The 17,076-nt window shown below is 53.3% G+C and overlaps 1 protein-coding gene and 1 pseudogene across 2 annotated transcripts; one reads left to right on the plus strand and one right to left on the minus strand.

The window, feature by feature from the left end:
* Nucleotides 1-10,951, plus strand: part of LOC132086043 (zinc finger protein 271-like) — a 244,089-nt pseudogene extending 233,138 nt beyond the window's left edge.
* Nucleotides 731-10,870, minus strand: LOC132086048 (zinc finger protein 239-like). Of its 2 annotated transcripts, none has more exons than XM_059491511.1 (3): nt 10,813-10,870; nt 2,110-2,175; nt 731-1,956 (listed from the first exon to the last, which is right to left on the minus strand). In XM_059491511.1, the coding sequence occupies exons 1-3, from the start codon at nt 10,829-10,831 to the stop codon at nt 950-952; spliced, it is 1,092 nt and encodes a 363-aa protein (XP_059347494.1). In that variant the 5' UTR covers nt 10,832-10,870; the 3' UTR covers nt 731-949. The 2 variants fall into 2 exon arrangements, with proteins under 2 accessions (XP_059347494.1, XP_059347495.1); XM_059491512.1 differs by lacking the exon at nt 10,813-10,870 and adding an exon at nt 6,797-6,837.
* Nucleotides 10,952-17,076: the final 6,125 nt, after the last annotated feature.

Here is a 17,076-nt window from a genome sequence, read left to right on the forward strand (position 1 = left end):
TAACATAATCACACATCAGTAAAGCTTCTCTTAATATTCATGCAGCATTCATCCCTTAATTGAGAGAGCCAATCATATCATTAGCCATCTATAAAACAAAGGGACCTAAAATCACTGTTAAAAGGCTTGGTTCAACGTAAAATTACCCAAAGAGGCCTAAAATCAGCCAAAGGCATCTAAAATCCATCTTAAACCTGCCCAGTTTATCCTAAAATCACTCAAACAGGCCCAAACCCCACTCAACTGGGCTTATAACATTCAAAGAGATCTAAAATCCACCCTCAAACCCAACAGATTTGGCCTAAAATCAGCCGAAAGGGCCCAAGATCCATCCTAAAAGGCTTGAAATCACTCCAAGGGATCTGAAGCCCACCCTAAACCTTCCCAGTTTGGCCTAAAATCACCCAAATGGACCTAAATTCTCCAGGACTGAGACCAAACCCAGCAGCAGAATGGGCACCAGCAGCAAGACTGAGACCAACACTGGAACTGGGATTGAAAGCACTACAGGACCGGCACCAGGACTAGGACCGAGACCCAGACCAGCACCAGTACAAGAACTGGCACTGGGACCAAGATTGGGACCAAGCCTGACACTGGGACCGGCACCAGGAGCATTTTGGAACTGGGACCACACAAATCCTCCAGAATATTGTCTCCTAACCATCAATTCCCCTTTAAAAACCTCTGAAATTGTGGAACTTTACACATCTTTGATAAATTTATTTCATTTAACGCAGGTTTGCCTGTTTTTGAGGGATGAAGATGAAGCAGAAGAAAATTAAGGTCAAACCAAAAGGAGAAGCAGCCAGGTGTGTTCCCAACATGGATCACAGGGAATGTGAGTGACCAGGGCTGTGCCCAAAGTGCCTCCTCCAGTGGGGGATGGAGCTGGAGCAGCACACATGATGAAGCTCTTCCTGCACTTGAGGCACACACAGGGCTTCCCTTAGTGGTGCCTCCGTTGGTGTCGGGTCAAGTCAGAGCTGCTGGAGAAGCTCTTCCCACACTGGGGACACTCATAGGGCCTTTCTCCAGTGTGGATGCGCCGGTGGGTGATGAGGGTGGAGTTGTGCTTGAATCCCTTCCCGCAGTCAGGGCATTGGAAGGGCCTCTCCTCTGAGTGAATCCGATAGTGCCGGAGGAGATGGGAGCTGGTCTGAAACCTCTTCCTGCATTTATCACACTCGTAGGGCTGTTCCCCAGTGTGGATCTTTTGGTGGCGGATCAGGTGGGAGCTCTGGCTGAAGCTCTTCCCACATTCCCCACATTCGTAGGGCCGTTCCCCAGTGTGGATGTGCTGGTGCTGGACCAGGTTGGAGCTGTCCCTGAAGCTCTTCCCACACTCCCCACATTTGTAGGGCCGTTCCCCAGTGTGGGTCCTCTGGTGCCTGATCAAGTGCAAGCTCCGGCTGAAGCTCTTCCCACATTCCTCACACTCATGGGGTCTCTCCCCAGTGTGGATGCATCGGTGCCTGACGAGACTGGAGTTGTGACTGAAGCCCTGCCCGCAGTCAGGGCAGCGCAAGGGCCTCTCCTCTGTGTGTGTGCACTGGTGCTTGAGGAGATCAGAGCTGGTCTGAAACCTCTTCCTGCATTTATCACATTCATAGGCCTTCTCTCCAGTGTGTGTCCTCTGGCGCACGATCGGGTGGCAGTTCCACCTGAAGCTCTTCCCACACTCCACGCACGTGTGGGGCTTCTCCCCATCATGGAGCTTCTCATGGAGCAACAGCTCTGAGCTCTGGCTCCATCTCTGGCCGCCTTCCTGGCCCAGGCTGGCTCTTTCCCCCTCAGATCCCCGCCAGCTGCGTTTGCAGCCCCTCCTCGTGCGGCATCTCCAGGGCTTTTCCTCCCCATTGGCTTCCTGCGCCATGGAGCCGCTCAAAACAGCCTCTCTCACCAGGTTCTGCCGCGGGCATTTGTCCTCCCTGCTCTCCATGCTCAGCTCCTGCTCTGGGGGAGGAAGGACAAGGACAGGATGGGATTTGCCTCCGTGCCACAGGCAAGGGCAAGGAGATCCCCCCAGGGCTGTGCTGCAGCCGGGGCCGTGCTGGGCTGGGAGATGGAGCAGCACAGAGGGGAAAGGGGCACTGACTTCCTCCTCACCTGCCTCAGTGTCCCTGGTCATCTTCCTCTTCCTGACAGCCTGCCAGGGGTCAGGAATGGGAAATCCTGGTTTGGGGAAAACAAGGGATGAGCACGTTGAGTTTGAAGGTCCCTCTGCCCAAGTCCATCTGTTCAAGCCATCGGACACCTGGGCTCCAGAAAAACCTCCCAAACACCAAGACTCAGCCCTGAAAAAGCCCCACAGGAGTTCCCCGACCCTTTGGTGTTCGGGGAATCCCCCCTGTCCCACCAGCTGGGATCACACTTGGATTGGGGGTCCCCCTTCTCCTCGGTGCCTGCCCTGTCCAGGCTGCTGGCAGTCCCAGCAATGCCAAAAGCTCCCCCCTCTTCGCTCTCCCCATTTCGGGATGCTGGGGCTCTTTGGGCTCCTGGGCTCCCTTCTCCCCTCATTCTCTGCTCGGGGCTGCAGCGGCTCCAAGGAGTCCCCCCTGCCCCTCTCCAGGCTCTTGAGGCTCCCGCCAATGGCGGCGCTTTCCCCTCTCTGGGCTCCCCACTTTGGGCTCCTGAGGGACACAGGGCTCTGGTCCTCCAGGCTGCCTCTGCCAGCAGCCACCACCGGCACCCCCGATGTCCCCCCAAGGGGCCTTTTCCGCTTAGCCTTGGACTTCTTCATTCTCCAAACATCCCCCAAAAAAACCCATTGCAGGGACCCCCTCCAGGATATCTGGGCCGAGCTCTCCCTCCCCAGTAACCATCTCATGGGTGGGGGCTGCGAATTCAGGGAGGGTTTGGTGGTGCTGAGGCACCTAAACCTGCACTGTTTCCCACAGGAGTGGCCAAGGGAACAGCAGGGCTGGGGGCAAGCCACAAGAAAGGACAACCACAGCCACATTCCTGGATTCACTCCTCCACTGAGGAGCTTGCAACCTGGAGGGGATATCCCACAGGAGAGCAGCTCCATATCACACCCCCAACACCTGCCCTGCTCCAGGGCTGACTCCAGAGCCTGCTTCTGCCTGGCTGAGAGCACAGAGGGAGCTGCAGGACATCTCAGCTCTCCCTGGATCCTTCTCTTCTCCAGGTGAGCACCCCCAGCTCTCCCAGCCTAGCTTCAGATCAGAGGGGCTCCAGCTCTTGGAGCATCTCTGGTGCCTCCTCTGGACTGGTTCCACCAGCTCCAGGTCATTCCTGTGCTGGCCCCCAGGGCTGGGGCAGCTCTGCAGGTGGGGACCCACCTGAGTGGGGCAGAGGAGAAGAATCCCCCCCTTCTCTGCTGCCCACACTGGGATGCAGTCCACGCTCAGGGGCGGTTTAAGGACAAGGGCTTCCCTCTGCTTTCCTGGATCTGCCTTTGTCCCTTCTTTCCTCCCACTCCTCCTCTTCCATCCCTCCTTCTCCTCCTTCTCCCTCAGCTCACCTCCTTCTCCTCTTCTATCCCTTCTGGCTCTCCCCCTTCATCCTTCCCCTTCCCTCTCTCCTCCTCCCCCCTAACCCCGCCTCCTCCTCCCCCTCCATCCCTGCCCTTCCCTCCCTCCTCCTCCTCCCCCAGCAGCAGCCACACCCTCGGTGCCCCGTTCCCGCAGCCCTCGCAGCCCGTGCCAGGAGCGGGGATGGAGCCAGGACAGGTCGGGATGGGCAGCGCGGGGCTCTCGGCTACTCTAGACACTGCGGGCGGGGGGAACCCGGCCCGGGCCAAAGGAGAGGCAAACTGGGCAAACTGGGGGCTGCACATCCAAACTGGGCCTTGCTGGGGACCCTGCCTGGCCACTGCCAGCCCTTGGGGCTCCTCTCGGCACATCCGCCAGGGGATAACGCACACAGGGCTGGGGGATCCCAGCAGTGGCAGCACTGCCAGGGACTGGGCTGCACTGGGGGAACTGGGAATGACTGGGAATGCCTGTGAGCATGCTGAAGGACACTGGGATATACTGGGAGTGTCTGTTAACCATACTCAGGTGACTGGAACCACATTGGGAACAGGTGGGACCATGCTGGGGAGAACTGGGACCCCATGCTGGGGTACTTGGGAGTGAGTGGGAGTGACTGGGTGTACACTGGGGACAACTGGGCATGACTGGGACCATGCTGGCAGGGACTGGGATCATCTATGGATTGGTTGGCACTATACTAGGGACAACTGGGATCACACTGAGAGGAACAGAGATTGACTGGGAGCTACTGGGATCCTACTGGGACCTCAGTAGAAGAAGCTGGCCAATGCTGGGAGTGACTGGCATCATACTGGGTCATACTGGCAGCAACTGGGAACTGCACTGAGGGTGACTGGGAGTGGCTGTGAGCAACTGGCCTCAGGCTGGAAGCAACTCAGGGCAACTGGGAGGGACGGGGAACATGCTGGGAGCAACTGGGATACACTGGGAGGGACTGAAACCACCCTGGGGGTAAATGGGAGCAACTGGAACCACATTGGATGATCATGGGAGCAGTGTGCCCATGCTGGGGTCATACTGGGATCCTATGGGAAATGGCTGGGATCATACTGGGAGTGACTGGGAAGGTGCTGGCTCTGATTAGAACCATACTGGAAGTGACTGGGAGCAACTGGGCCCACACTGGGAGTGCCAGGGAGTCACTCTGAGCATGACTGCAATAATACTGGGAGTATCTGGGACTGACTGGGGTCATACTGGGGGTGACTGGAACCATACTGGGATTGACTGGGAGTGGCTGTGAGCAACTGGAATTGTGCTGAAAGCAGCCAGGGGAAACTGGGAGTGACTGGAAGCATGCTGGGGCTGACTGGGATATACTGGGGGAGACTGGGAGTCACCGGGATCATATTGGAGGCTCCTGGGGTCATGCTGGCATTGACAGGGAGCAACTGGGATCATAATGGAGGCCACTGGCATCATACTGGGAATGACTGGGATCATCCTAGAAGTGACTGGAACCATGCTGGGAGTGATTGGGAGCAACTGGGCCCACACTGGGAATGACAGGGAGTCACTCTGTGCATGACTGCAATAATACTGGGAGTATCTGGGACTGACTCAGGTCATACTGGGAGTGACTACTGATCCTGCTGGGGTCATGCTGGGAGCCACTGGGATCACACTTCGGGCAACTGCCAGAAACTGGGATCATGCTGGAGGCAACTGGGAGGAACTGGGAAAGACTGGGATCATTCTGAGCTAACTAGAACTGTAGTAGGCACACTGGAATATGCTGGGAGTGTCTGTGACCATACTGGGGGGACTGGAAACACTGGGAACAGCTGGGACCATGCTGGGGGCAACTGGGAGTGATTGGGACCATGCTGAGAGGGCCTGGGACTATTCTAGGGACAACTGGGACCATACTGGGATGACAGTGACAGCAGCTGGATCCATACTGGGTGAGACTGAGATCACACTGAGGGTGATTGGAATCATACTGGGATTGACTGGGAGTGGCTGTGAGCAACTGGAAAGAAGTGGGAGTGACTGGGAGCAACCTGGGGGTGGCTGGGATAGAGTGCGAGAGACTGGGAATCACTGGGATTATATTGGAGGCTCCTGGGGTCATGCTGGCATTGACAGGGAGCAACTGGGATCACACTGGGGGCCACTGGCATCAGAGTTGTAGTGACTGCGAGCGATTTGAGTTACACTAAAAGTGACCAGGATCATACTGGGAGTGACTCGAGTTACACTGCAAGTGATCGGGATCATACTGGGAGTGACCGGGATCATACTAGGACTGACTGGGATCATACTGGGAGTAGCTACAATCGGACTGGGATTGCAGGGGGTGTGATTGGTCCCTGTCTGGGGGGTGCTGGGAGCTGCCAGGCGCATGCTGGGAGCCGACTGCGCAGCCACTGGGAGGAACTGGGAGCAACTGGGAATGGCAGGATGCAGCTGCAGCAGAGGCAGCTCCCCGGTGGCCCCGTGCCGGTGCCGCTCGTGATGCCGGCTCTGGCTGTGCCGAGATCCCGCTGGAAGGGGATCCCAGCCAGGGACCCCATGGACACCAGCTGGGGGAACCCCGGGCCGGGAAAGGGCAGGGAACGCAGGGACAGGAGAACTGGGGGGACACCGAGATTTGGGGGCTGGGGGGCACAGGGAGAACCAAAGGGAGAGCTGCGAGAGCAGGGAACGGGGTTTGGGGGTACCAGGACTGAGAAAAGGGGAGGCTGCGGTGGACAGAGCGGGGACGGGCTGGGCTAAGGGGGTTCCTGCACGCAGGAAAGGGAGCTCCAAGGGTCCCCAGTGTTCCCCACTCCCAGCAAAAGTTGGGAAAAGCCAGGATGGCTGGGAAGAGGGGTCTCGAGTGTCCTCGGTGTGGAGGAGGGGCTGGGGAATGGGAAAGGCAGGAATAGGGGTCAAGGGGGTCTCTGGGGGAAGGAAAAGGGGGCTCTGGGGGCTGGGAGAGGCGGGATGGCCGGGAAGGGGGTGCAGGGTGGATCCCATGCCCGGGAATGGGAGTGCGGGGGGATCCCGGTGCCCAGGAGTGGGGGTTCAGGGGCCCCCCGGTGCTCCAGGATGGGCGATCAGAGAGTCCCGGTGCCAGGGGTCCCCCCTCAGTTCTCGCCGCAACCTCGGGGCCCCAGGAGCGCCCCCAGCCCCAGCGCTGGAGCCATCGCGCTGCTCCTCCTCACTCCCAGTGTGATCCCAGTACGGTCCCAGTAGAACTCAGTCACCCGGGAGCTGCTCCCAGGATGATCCCAGTACAGCCCAGTCACTCCCACTGCTGCCATCCCCCCCACCCCTCTCTCCGTTCCGACCTGGCCCGGCTCCATACCCGCTCCTCCCGCCGGCTGCGAGGGCTCCGGGACCGGGGGAGGAAGAGGAGGAGGAGGGAGGGAGGAAGAGGCGGAGCGGCAGCAGGAAGCGGCGGGAGCAGAGCGCAGGCGGAATCGAGCGGCTCCGGCGCTGCCTGAACTCCGGACCCCGGGAGCATCGCCCCCCATCCCGCAGGTGCCCGGGGAGGTTCCCCCCTGTCCCAGCTGCTGGGGTCACACTTGGACTGGGGGTGCCCCGTCCACTCGTTGCCCGCCCCCCGCCAGGCTGCTGGGAGACCCAGTTGGCTCCCAGCATGATCCTGGTAGCTCCCAGTAACCCTCAGTCAGGGTCCAATCACACCCACTCTAATCCCAGTATGATTGTAGCCACTCCCAGTATGATCCCAGTCACTGCCAGTCTGATACCAGTGCCCCCAGTGTGATCCCAGTGACTCTCTGTCTCTCCCAGTATATCCCAGTCACCCCCCGCATGCTCCCAGTCTCTCCCACTTTCTACCAGTTGCTTTCAGCACAATTTCAGTTGCTCACAGCCACTCCCAGTCAATCCCAGCATGATTCCAGTCGCTGTCAGTGTGATCCCAGTCTAACCCAGCATGGACCCTGCAGCTCTCACTCTGATTCAAGTTTGATCCCATTTGCCCCCAACAGAGTTCCAGTTGCTCCCAGTTCCTCCCATTATGATGCCAGTTAACCTGAGATTAGTCCCAGTCCCTCCCAACAGGGTCTCAGTCATGCCCAGTTGCCCCAAGCGTGGTCCGAGTTGTCCCCAGCAAGACCCCAGCTGTTCCCAGTGTGGTTCCAGTCGCCCCAGTATGGTTACAGGCATTCCCAGTACATCCCAATTACTCCAGTAAGGTTCTAGTTACCTCAGAATGATCCCAGTCTTTCCCAGTAACTCCCAGTTGCCCCAGTTATAGTCTCAGTCTTCTCAGCATGGTTCCAGAACCTTCCAGCCGATCACAGTTTCTCCCAATATATGCCAATTTTCCTCCCAACATGGGCCCAGTAGCTCCCAGTAACCCCCAGTCAGGTTCCATTCATGCCCAGTATAATCCCAGTATGAGTGTAGCCACTCCCAGTATGATTCCAGTCACCTGCAGTCTAATCCCAGTTGCTCCCAGTCACTCCCAGTCTGATGCCAGTGCCCCCAGTGTGATCCCAGTTGCTCCCAGCATGGACCCAGCTGTTCCCAGTGTGCTTCCATCACTCCCCTATGGTTACAAACACTCCCAGTGTGGTCCCAGTTGAAACCAGTTGCCTCTGCTCTAGTCCCAGTTACTCCCCATATGATCCCTGTCCCTCCCAGCATGGTCCCACTCACTCCCAGTTGCCCCCAATGTGGTCCCAGTTCTCCCCAGCATGGTCCCAGCTGTTCCCAGTGTAATTCCAGTCACACCAGTATGGTTACAGACACTTCCAGTATATCCCAGTTCCCCCAGCATGTCTGTAGTCATTTCCAGACACTGCCAGTGGCCCCAGTAAGGTGTCAGTTCTTCCAGTATGGTCCCCCAGTCATGCCCAGTATATCCCAGTTGCCTCCAGCATGCATCCAGTCCTTCCCAGTTCCTCCAGTTTGCTTGCAGCATCATCCCAGTTTCTCTCAGTTGCTCCCAGTAGCCCAAAATGTGATCCCAGTCACTCACTTTTACCCCAGTATGATCCCAGTAAGCTCCAGTTTGATTCCAGTCACATGCCAGCCCTCCCAGTGTGGTCCCAGTTGCTTCCAATTTCTCCCAGTATGGTCCCAGCTGCCCCCAGCATGGTTCCAGTTGCTTTCTAGATCAACCCAGTCAGTCGCAGTATGATGCCATTTGCTCCCAGCATGCTCCCAGTTGCTCCCAGTCAGGCCCAGTATGGGAGATGATGTGCAGGGTGTATTTTCAGTTGCTCTTAGATCCTCCCAGTATTAGTCCAGTCCTTCCCAGTATGATCAAAAGAAAAGCCCAGTGTGCTCCCAGTCCCTGCCAGTATGAACCAGTTGTGCTCCACATGGTTCCAGTTGCTCTCTTTCACCCTCACTTTTGTTACAGTCCCTCCCAGTATGTCCCAGTGTAGCCCAGTTCCTCTGGCATGTTCCCAGCCACTCCCAGTTGGGTTTTTGAGGGGGTGTTTGGAGAATGAAGCAGTCCAAGGCTGAGCGGAAAAGGCCCCTCGGGGGGGACATCGGGGGGTGCCGGTAACCGTCCTGGCGGGGACGCCCTGGGGAGATCTCCTTGCCCTTGCCTGTGACACGGAGGCAAATCCCATCCTGTCCTTGTCCTTCCTCCCCCAGAGCAGGAGCTGAGCATGGAGAGCAGGGAGGACAAATGCCCGCAGCAGAACCTGGTGGAAGAGGCTGTTTTGAGTGGCTCAACGGCACAGGAAGCAAACGGGGAGGAAAAGCCCTGGAGATGCCACACGAGGAGGGGCTGCAAACGCAGCTGGCGGGGATCTGAGGGGGAAAGAGCCAGCCTAGGCCGGGAAGGCGGCAGGAGATGGAGCCAGAGCTCGGAGCTGTTGCTCCATGAGAAGCTCCATGATGGGAAGAAGCCCCACACGTGTGGGGAATGTGGGAAGAGCTTCAGGTGGAACTCCAACCTGATCCTGCACCAGAGGACCCACACGGGTGAGAAGCCTTACGAGTGTGGGGAATGTGGGAAGAGCTTCAGCGAGAGCTCCAGCCTGGTGAAGCACCAGAGAACCCACAATGGGGAAAAGCCCTATGAGTGTGGGGAGTGTGGGAAGAGCTTCAGGTGGAGCTCTAGCCTGATCCTGCACCAGAGGACCCACACGGGTGAGAAGCCTTACGAGTGTGGGGAATGTGGGAAGAGCTTCAGCGAGAGCTCCAGCCTGGTGAAGCACCAGAGGATCCACACTGGGAAACGGCCCTACAAGTGTGGGGAGTGTGGGAAGAGCTTCAGCTGCAGCTCTTACCTGATCAGGCACCAGATAATCCACACTAGGGAATGGCCCTACAAATGTGGGGAGTGTGGGAAGGGTTTTATTCAGAGCTCCCACCTGATCAGCCACCAGAGGATCCACACTGGGGAACGGCCCTACGAGTGTGGGGAGTGTAGGAAGAGCTTCAGCTGCAGGTCTGACCTGACCAAGCACCAGAAGATCCATACTGGGAAACGGCCCTACGACTGTGGGGGGCGCGGACAGAGTTTCAGGTGGAGGTCTGACCTGATCAGCCACCAGAGGATTCACACTGGGGAGAGGCCCTACGAGTGTGGGGAGTGTGGGAAGGGCTTCAGAGAGAGGTCCAGCCTGACCAAGCACCAGAGGATCCACACTGGGGAGAGGCCCCATGAATGTGGGGAGTGTGGGAAGAGCTTCAGCTGCAGCTCCAGCCTGATCAAGCACCAGAGGATCCACACTGGGGAAAGGCCTTTCAAGTGTTCCATGTGCGGGAAGAGCTTCAGCCAGAGCTCCCACCTGATCACACACCAGATAACCCACACTGGGGAGAGGCCCTACAAATGTTCCAAGTGTGGGATGTGGGAAGGGGTTTCAGTCCAGCTCCCACCTCCTCCGCCACTGTCAGATTCACACAGATGAAAGGCCCTTCCAATGCCCTGAGTGTGGGAAGGGATTCAAGCGCAACTCCACCCTCATCACTCACCAGCACATCTACACTGGGTAGAGGCTCTACGAGTGTGATAAATGCAGGAAGAGGTTTCTGACCAGCTCCAGTCTCGTCCTGCACTATCGGATTCACACAGAGGAGAGGCCCTTCCGCTGCCCTGACTGTGGAAAGGGATTCCAGCGCAACTGCAACCTCGTCAAGCACCGGCGCATCCACACTGGGGAGAGTCCCCATGAGTGTCCCCAGTGTGGGAAGAGCTTCTCCAGCAGCTCTCACTTGACCCAACACCAACGAAGGCACCGGTAAGGGAAGCCCTGTGAGTGCCCCAAGTACGGGAAGAGCTTCGTGCGCTGCTGCACCTCACGGGTAGTGATTGTGTGGGGCTGGCTGTACAGGATGCATTTGCAGCAAATAAAACTCTTAGACTTACTGATTTCTCTCCTGTTCATGATCAGTCCGTTGCAGTTCTGGTTGCAGAGTACCGCCTCCCAGAGTGTCCCCTCACAGTTGCTGCCCTTGGCCTGAGCCTGCCCCTTTCCCCTCACGGTTCCGCTCTTTCTCTGCCCCGTTTCCCCTCACGGTTCCACCCTTTCCCTGCCCCCTTTCCCCTCACGCTTCCAACCCTTTCCCTGCTGCTTTTCCTTCACGGTTCCTGCCCTTTGCCTGTCCCCTTTCCCCTCACAGTTTGGCCTTCCGGAATGGGGCGGAGGAGGAGGGAGGGAGGAAGAGGCCGAGCAGCGGCAGCACAAGAGGAGAGGGAGAATCTCGTGGCCTGGGCGCTCCCTGAAAGTGCCACAGCTGAAGCCATTCATTATAATGAACAATAGTTTCTGAGAAATAAAAGAATTAAAAGACACTTAAAAGTATATCAAGGGAATTGCAGAAGTTAATAAATAACCTAAAATACACTATTAGGAAAAACTTTGATCAGATATCTAGATAAGTTAATAAATAATCTAAAATACACTCACAGAAGAAACTTTGGAATTAGAATATTTGAAGAAGCAGAAGTGGAAGCCAATAAGTTAAAGTGACCTGCCAAGCCGTTAGAATCAAGCCAAGTACAACAGTAACTTCAGCCAAGCCATGGAAAAAACATGCCAAGGATAACAGGAAGATGTCCAAATTAGGAAAAGCTTAAAATTTAACTAAGGAAGACCAAGAATTCCCGGAAGACTCCGCCTATACTCCTGCCTGCCTATGAATATGCATGTAATAAATGATGTAATCCTTGTTTAAAATTGTATAAAAACCTGCTTTTGCTGTACATAACTTAGAAATCCATTTAGTGATTTCTCCAACGCGTTGCCAATAAATACCTCCTGCCTATAGGCCTTAAATCCAGTCTCTGAGCAGCTTATTATCGCCTTTTGGGGCAAAATTCGGCATCATTTTTGGTGACCCAGATGGGACAGAAAAGGGTCCTTCCAAGCCTTGGCTGGGGGGGCCGGGACCTCTTCGGGGCCCCTGACGGAATTCTGTCAGAAGAGATCCCCATCCCCCAGCCAACGCGCACCCGTGGACAAGAACTTTCTGCATCTCCTGCTCCAAATTAAGAGGTATTTATCTTTGCTTATAGGTTTTACAGTAAAGCGCTTTATTGGGAAACGGGGGTCAGACGTGACCGCTCGAAGGGAAGCCGGGGGACGCCCTGGTAAAGAATCCCGGCTGGGTTAGAGGCCCGGTAATAGAAATGCAGGTTAGAGTCCTGCTGGAAGGAATATTTGTTTTTCGTTTATCTTGGTATCTTTGGTTTGTTCTTATTATGTGGGAAACTGTTTTAACATTGTGTTTAATGTTATAATACTGTGAATTAAGGGTCGAGTACTAAGATTGCTCTCTTGAGACCGGGAGAGAGGTCGGTCAGTTTGTGGTATTCTTGTGTCTGTTCTATGTGTCTGTTGCAAAATCTTACAGGAGACGTCTTGTCACTCTCTATGTAATCTTTTAGAAGAGAATAAGTTTGTAACTTTCAGGTTTTTCTTTTCTTTGCTGATTTATGTCCTGGTGATTTATGACCGGAGATAGCTCAGGGATGCCACTTGCTCGGTTTCTCGGCTGTTTAGGCTGTTTAGGTGGCCTGGAAAGGCCCAGGGATGGCCTTGAAGAGCCCGGCGCTTCAAAGGACGAGGAGAGACTTCTGATCTTGTCTCGGTCTTGGTGTTTATTAATTGTTTATCTAAAAGATTTTCTTTCAGCCCGACAGAGGTCTGCACAGCAAGTCAGCCATGGGCACACTCCACAAACCCCCAGGGCGGTCACTTATCTTTATACCCGAAGTTACGTGTACAATATTTATCATTTTTCCCCAATACCTTCTACCCTTATTAACCGGTGCACTTCTAGTAATAACCAATCCCAAAGTGCCACCATCACCACAGAAGATGGAGGCCAAGAAGAAGAAGAAGAAGGACAGGACACGCCCCAATTCCTCCATCTTACTTCTTTAGACCCCCCTGTACCAAAATCCTAAACCCTGTGTTTTACACTTTAATTAACTTATCCCTTCACCATTCACCCAGTGAATTCCTCCCAGTCCTCATACAGGCGTTGTCTCCTGGGTCAGATCAAAGTCCAGCCACCAGACACTTCTGGCAACATTCCAGGACTCCCGAGCCCCCCAAGGGTGGTCTCGGCCTCTCTGCACCTCCATCCTGAGGTGCTGAGATCCCACATAAGTTGATAGACGTACGTCTCAATCCCGGGAAGAAATTTGTCACCCCCTGCAATTGTTATACTGTCTATGGTGCCTTGCGATTGCATGAATCTGGCAAACCGGTATCTCACGGTCTGTAGGCGACCTCTCGTGACCCTACCTGGTAAAACAGTCTGTTCTGATATAGACCATAAGGTAGGAACTATTTCATAAAGGTGTGTGGGTATGTGTGAGAGTGAATGAGACGCAGCATCGCTGCGAAGCGAGAGGGAGTCCCACTCCGCATTTCCTGTTCTTCGCGAGAAGCCAGGTCGGAAACGGACGAAGCGATTGGAAATTGTGTGTATGAAGTGTTAAAATAAATTGGCATACAGTACTTGCGAGAAAGAGGCTGATCCGGTTAAACAGAAAACGCAGACACAGGGAATAGCAATGGGAGGCCAACAGAGTAAGGACGTAAATATGAAAACCCCCTTAGGATGTATCCTAAAGCACTGGAAGGACTTGGGAGGGATTCCGGGGGGAAACATAAGTAAAAAGACACTCCTTAAATATTGTACACAGTGATGGCCGTTGTATAAGTTAGATGACAATGAGAAATGGCCGCCGGAGGGAACAACTAATTATAACACTATTTTACAACTGATGCTTTTCCTCCGCCGACTTAATAAATGGGACGAAGTGATGTATGCTGACATGTTCTTTACCCTAAGAAATAAACAGGAGTGGCAAAAAGAGTGCGGGGTAAATGTAGCACCTCAGGACCCCCTAGTACTAGCCCTGGAAAAAGATAAGAAAGGTCAAAGCCTAAAGAACGTTGCTGTGATGCATGTAGCATTGGGCAACAATGTCTTAAGTTAACAAAAAGGGATAGTGGAAAGGAGAGCGAAATAAGCCTGTGGGAATACCATCCATTCGCTTCAGGACGGGAAGGGCCTCTTCCCAGGCCAAAAGAGGAACAAGGGGATCCTAGCCCATTTAAGGAACTGGAACGATGGTGGAAATCTAAGTTTGGGCACAGCCCTCAGAAGCTAGACAACGGTTGGGAGGAGGGTAGCCCATTAAAATCGGGGATTGACAAGAAGGAAAGCAGCCCGCAGGGACCAGATAGTCCACAGGGGTCGGGGAGCTACAGGGATGCTGACAGCCCACCCAGACTAGAAGTTGAGAGGGAAGAAGGCAGTCCACATGGAGCAGAGAGCCAAGGGGAGACACGCAGCCTGCCCAAACTAAGTCCATGTGGGGATAGTAGCACACCTAGGAATGGAAGTTTAAGGAAATCAGGTACCTGTAGAATGGAAACAAGCACACCGAGGACTGGAGACAAAAGTAACTCACTGGGAGGTGACGTCTCTAAGTTGAAATATAGTGAGAAGAATGACAATGAGACATGCGAAAGGGAGGCAGAGAACAACTCACAGAAGCTGAATATAGTAATTCAGATAGAGGATAAGAGAGATGGAAGGGGAACAGAAGATGAGGAGGACAGTAGCCCGGAACAGGATAGGCGCCTGCAGATGCGGGAAGAAAGGCGACAGATGCAGAGCGAGAGGCAGTTGGACTGTGTAAACCATGCTAGGGGAGTAGTAGGAAAAGAGTTAACAGAAATAGAAGGTGAAGATGAAGAACAGGGAAAGGGAAAGAGAAAAGAGAAGAGAAAGAATAGGGAAGACATTGAGGCACAGGAAGAAGATCCCGGGGAGGGGATCAGTCACTTGTATTATACCAGATCTGTGGCACGGAGGGAAGCAAAGCAAAGAGAGGAAGGGAACCAACCATACGATAGCTCCTCTCCGACAACTTATGCCAATGGTAGGGGAAAGGACTAGGGTAAAGGTGCCGTTCTCCACGAGTGATCTGAACAATTGGAGGGATGAGGCAAGGAACTTCAGGAGGAATCCAGAGGGAGTAGCGAAGAGGTTTGAATTAATGGCAAAGAATTTAGATATTGATTGGGAAGATATAGAGGTGATGCTGTCAGAATTGACAGATACAGAAAGGGAACTCGGATTGGAAACAGGAAAACAACATGCTCAAGTATTATCAGGGAGGCTAGAAGATAATTTCCCCAGCAGTAAACCAGAATGGGACCCGGGCAACGAAGAGCACTATCGGTGGCTGGTGCAGTATAGAAAACTGATAGCAATGGGCTTGCGTAATGCGATCCCTAAGGCTATCAATTGGTCGATGCTATATGACATCAGGCAGGGAAAGGATGAGACCCCATCAGAGTTTTTGGATAGACTTAGGGCAGCCATGAGACAATACACACCCCTGGACCCAGCAACGGAAGAAGGGAAACAACACCTGTTAGGATTAATGATGGGACATAGTAATCCAGACATCAGGAAGAAATTACAAAAGCTTGAACATCCAGCAAATAAAAACCTGGAGGCGTTGCTGAATGAGGCATGGAAGGTATATAATAATAGAGAAATAGAGGAAAAGGAAAAGGAAGATAAGAGGCTAGCTCGAATAGTGGCTGTAGCAGTAGCAGCTCAAAATACAAACCATTTGGGACCTCATACCAGGGGTAGGGATAGAGGCTACCCAGTGAGAGGGGGAGGGAGGTTCCAACCCCACCCAGCTAGAATAGGGCCAAACCAGTGTGCCTATTGCTTCCAAACGGGACACTGGAAACGTGAGTGCCCTCAATCAAGAGAAAGATCAATGGACACTACTACTATCGCACATCAGGACAGTGAATGAGGAGGACCAGTGGGCCGTACCCTAGCAGACCCACTGGTTAAAATGGAGCTAGGGGAAGGTAAAAAGGAATTGGATTTTTTGATTGATACAGGAGCAACATTTTCGGTTTTAAATCAAGAATTGGTACCTAAGAGTGATGAATTTGTACAAGTTGTGGGAGCAACAGGCCAACCAGAAAAAGCTTACTTTTTGAAACCTATCAAATACAAAATTGGGAAACAAATGGGAATTCACCAGTTTCTGTATTTGCCAAATTCACCAAAGCCTCTACTAGGAAGAGACTTACTGGAGAACTTGGGAGCCATAATAAAATTCAACAAAGACAAATTGGAATTTCAAGTAAGTGAAGAGCAACTGATTACAGCCCTAAGCCTAACAATCAGCTGTATAGAACCGAAGCCTAAAAGTCACAATATTGAGCGAATCCTGAGTGAAACATATGCATTAGTATGGGCTACCGATATACCTGGGAAATCAAAACAAGCAACACCTATCATTATTGAACTTATACCTGGAGTGAGGCCAGTAGTTAGGAAACAATACCCACTGAGGTTAGAAGATAGAAAGGGAATTGAGCCCATAATCAAAAGGTTTTTAGAATTAGGGTTATTAATAGAATGTGAATCAGATTTTAACACCCCAATTCTGCCAGTAAAGAAACCTAATGGAGCATATAGATTAGTCCAAGACCTGAGGGCAGTAAATGAGATAACCAAGACGCTACATCCGGTAGTTGCTAACCCTAACACACTCTTAACTAAATTAAAAGATAATTTGACGTGGTTCACAGTGTTAGACTTAAAAGATGCATTCTTCTGCCTTCCTTTAGCTCCGGAGAGCCAAAAGATCTTTGCGTTTGAATGGGAATCTGTAGATAGGGGAAGAAAAACCCAATTCACCTGGACGGTGTTGCCACAAGGATACAAAAACAGCCCTACAATTTTTGGGAATCAATTAGCTAAAGAATTAGAACAGTGGGAAAAGCTGCTGGGAGATGGTACTCTTTTGCAATACGTAGACGACCTCCTAATAGCAACAGAAACAGAAGAAGAATGCATTGAATGGACTATTTCCCTGTTAAACTTTCTGGGTTTAAGTGGATATCGAGTTTCTCAACAGAAAGCACAGCTGGTACAAGAAGGAGTGGTGTATCTGGGATATGAAGTTTCCAGAGGACAGTGATCCCTGGGAGCAGCCAGGAAAGAAGCCATCTGCCAAATGCCTAAACCAGAGACGGTGAGAGATTTGCGCGCCTTCCTGGGGATGACCGGTTGGTGTCGGCTATGGATCTATCAATACGGAATACTCGCCAAACCACTCTATGACTTA

Source organism: Ammospiza nelsoni, chromosome 35, assembly GCF_027579445.1.
Source record: "Ammospiza nelsoni isolate bAmmNel1 chromosome 35, bAmmNel1.pri, whole genome shotgun sequence".
NCBI classification, from domain to species: domain Eukaryota; kingdom Metazoa; phylum Chordata; class Aves; order Passeriformes; family Passerellidae; genus Ammospiza; species Ammospiza nelsoni.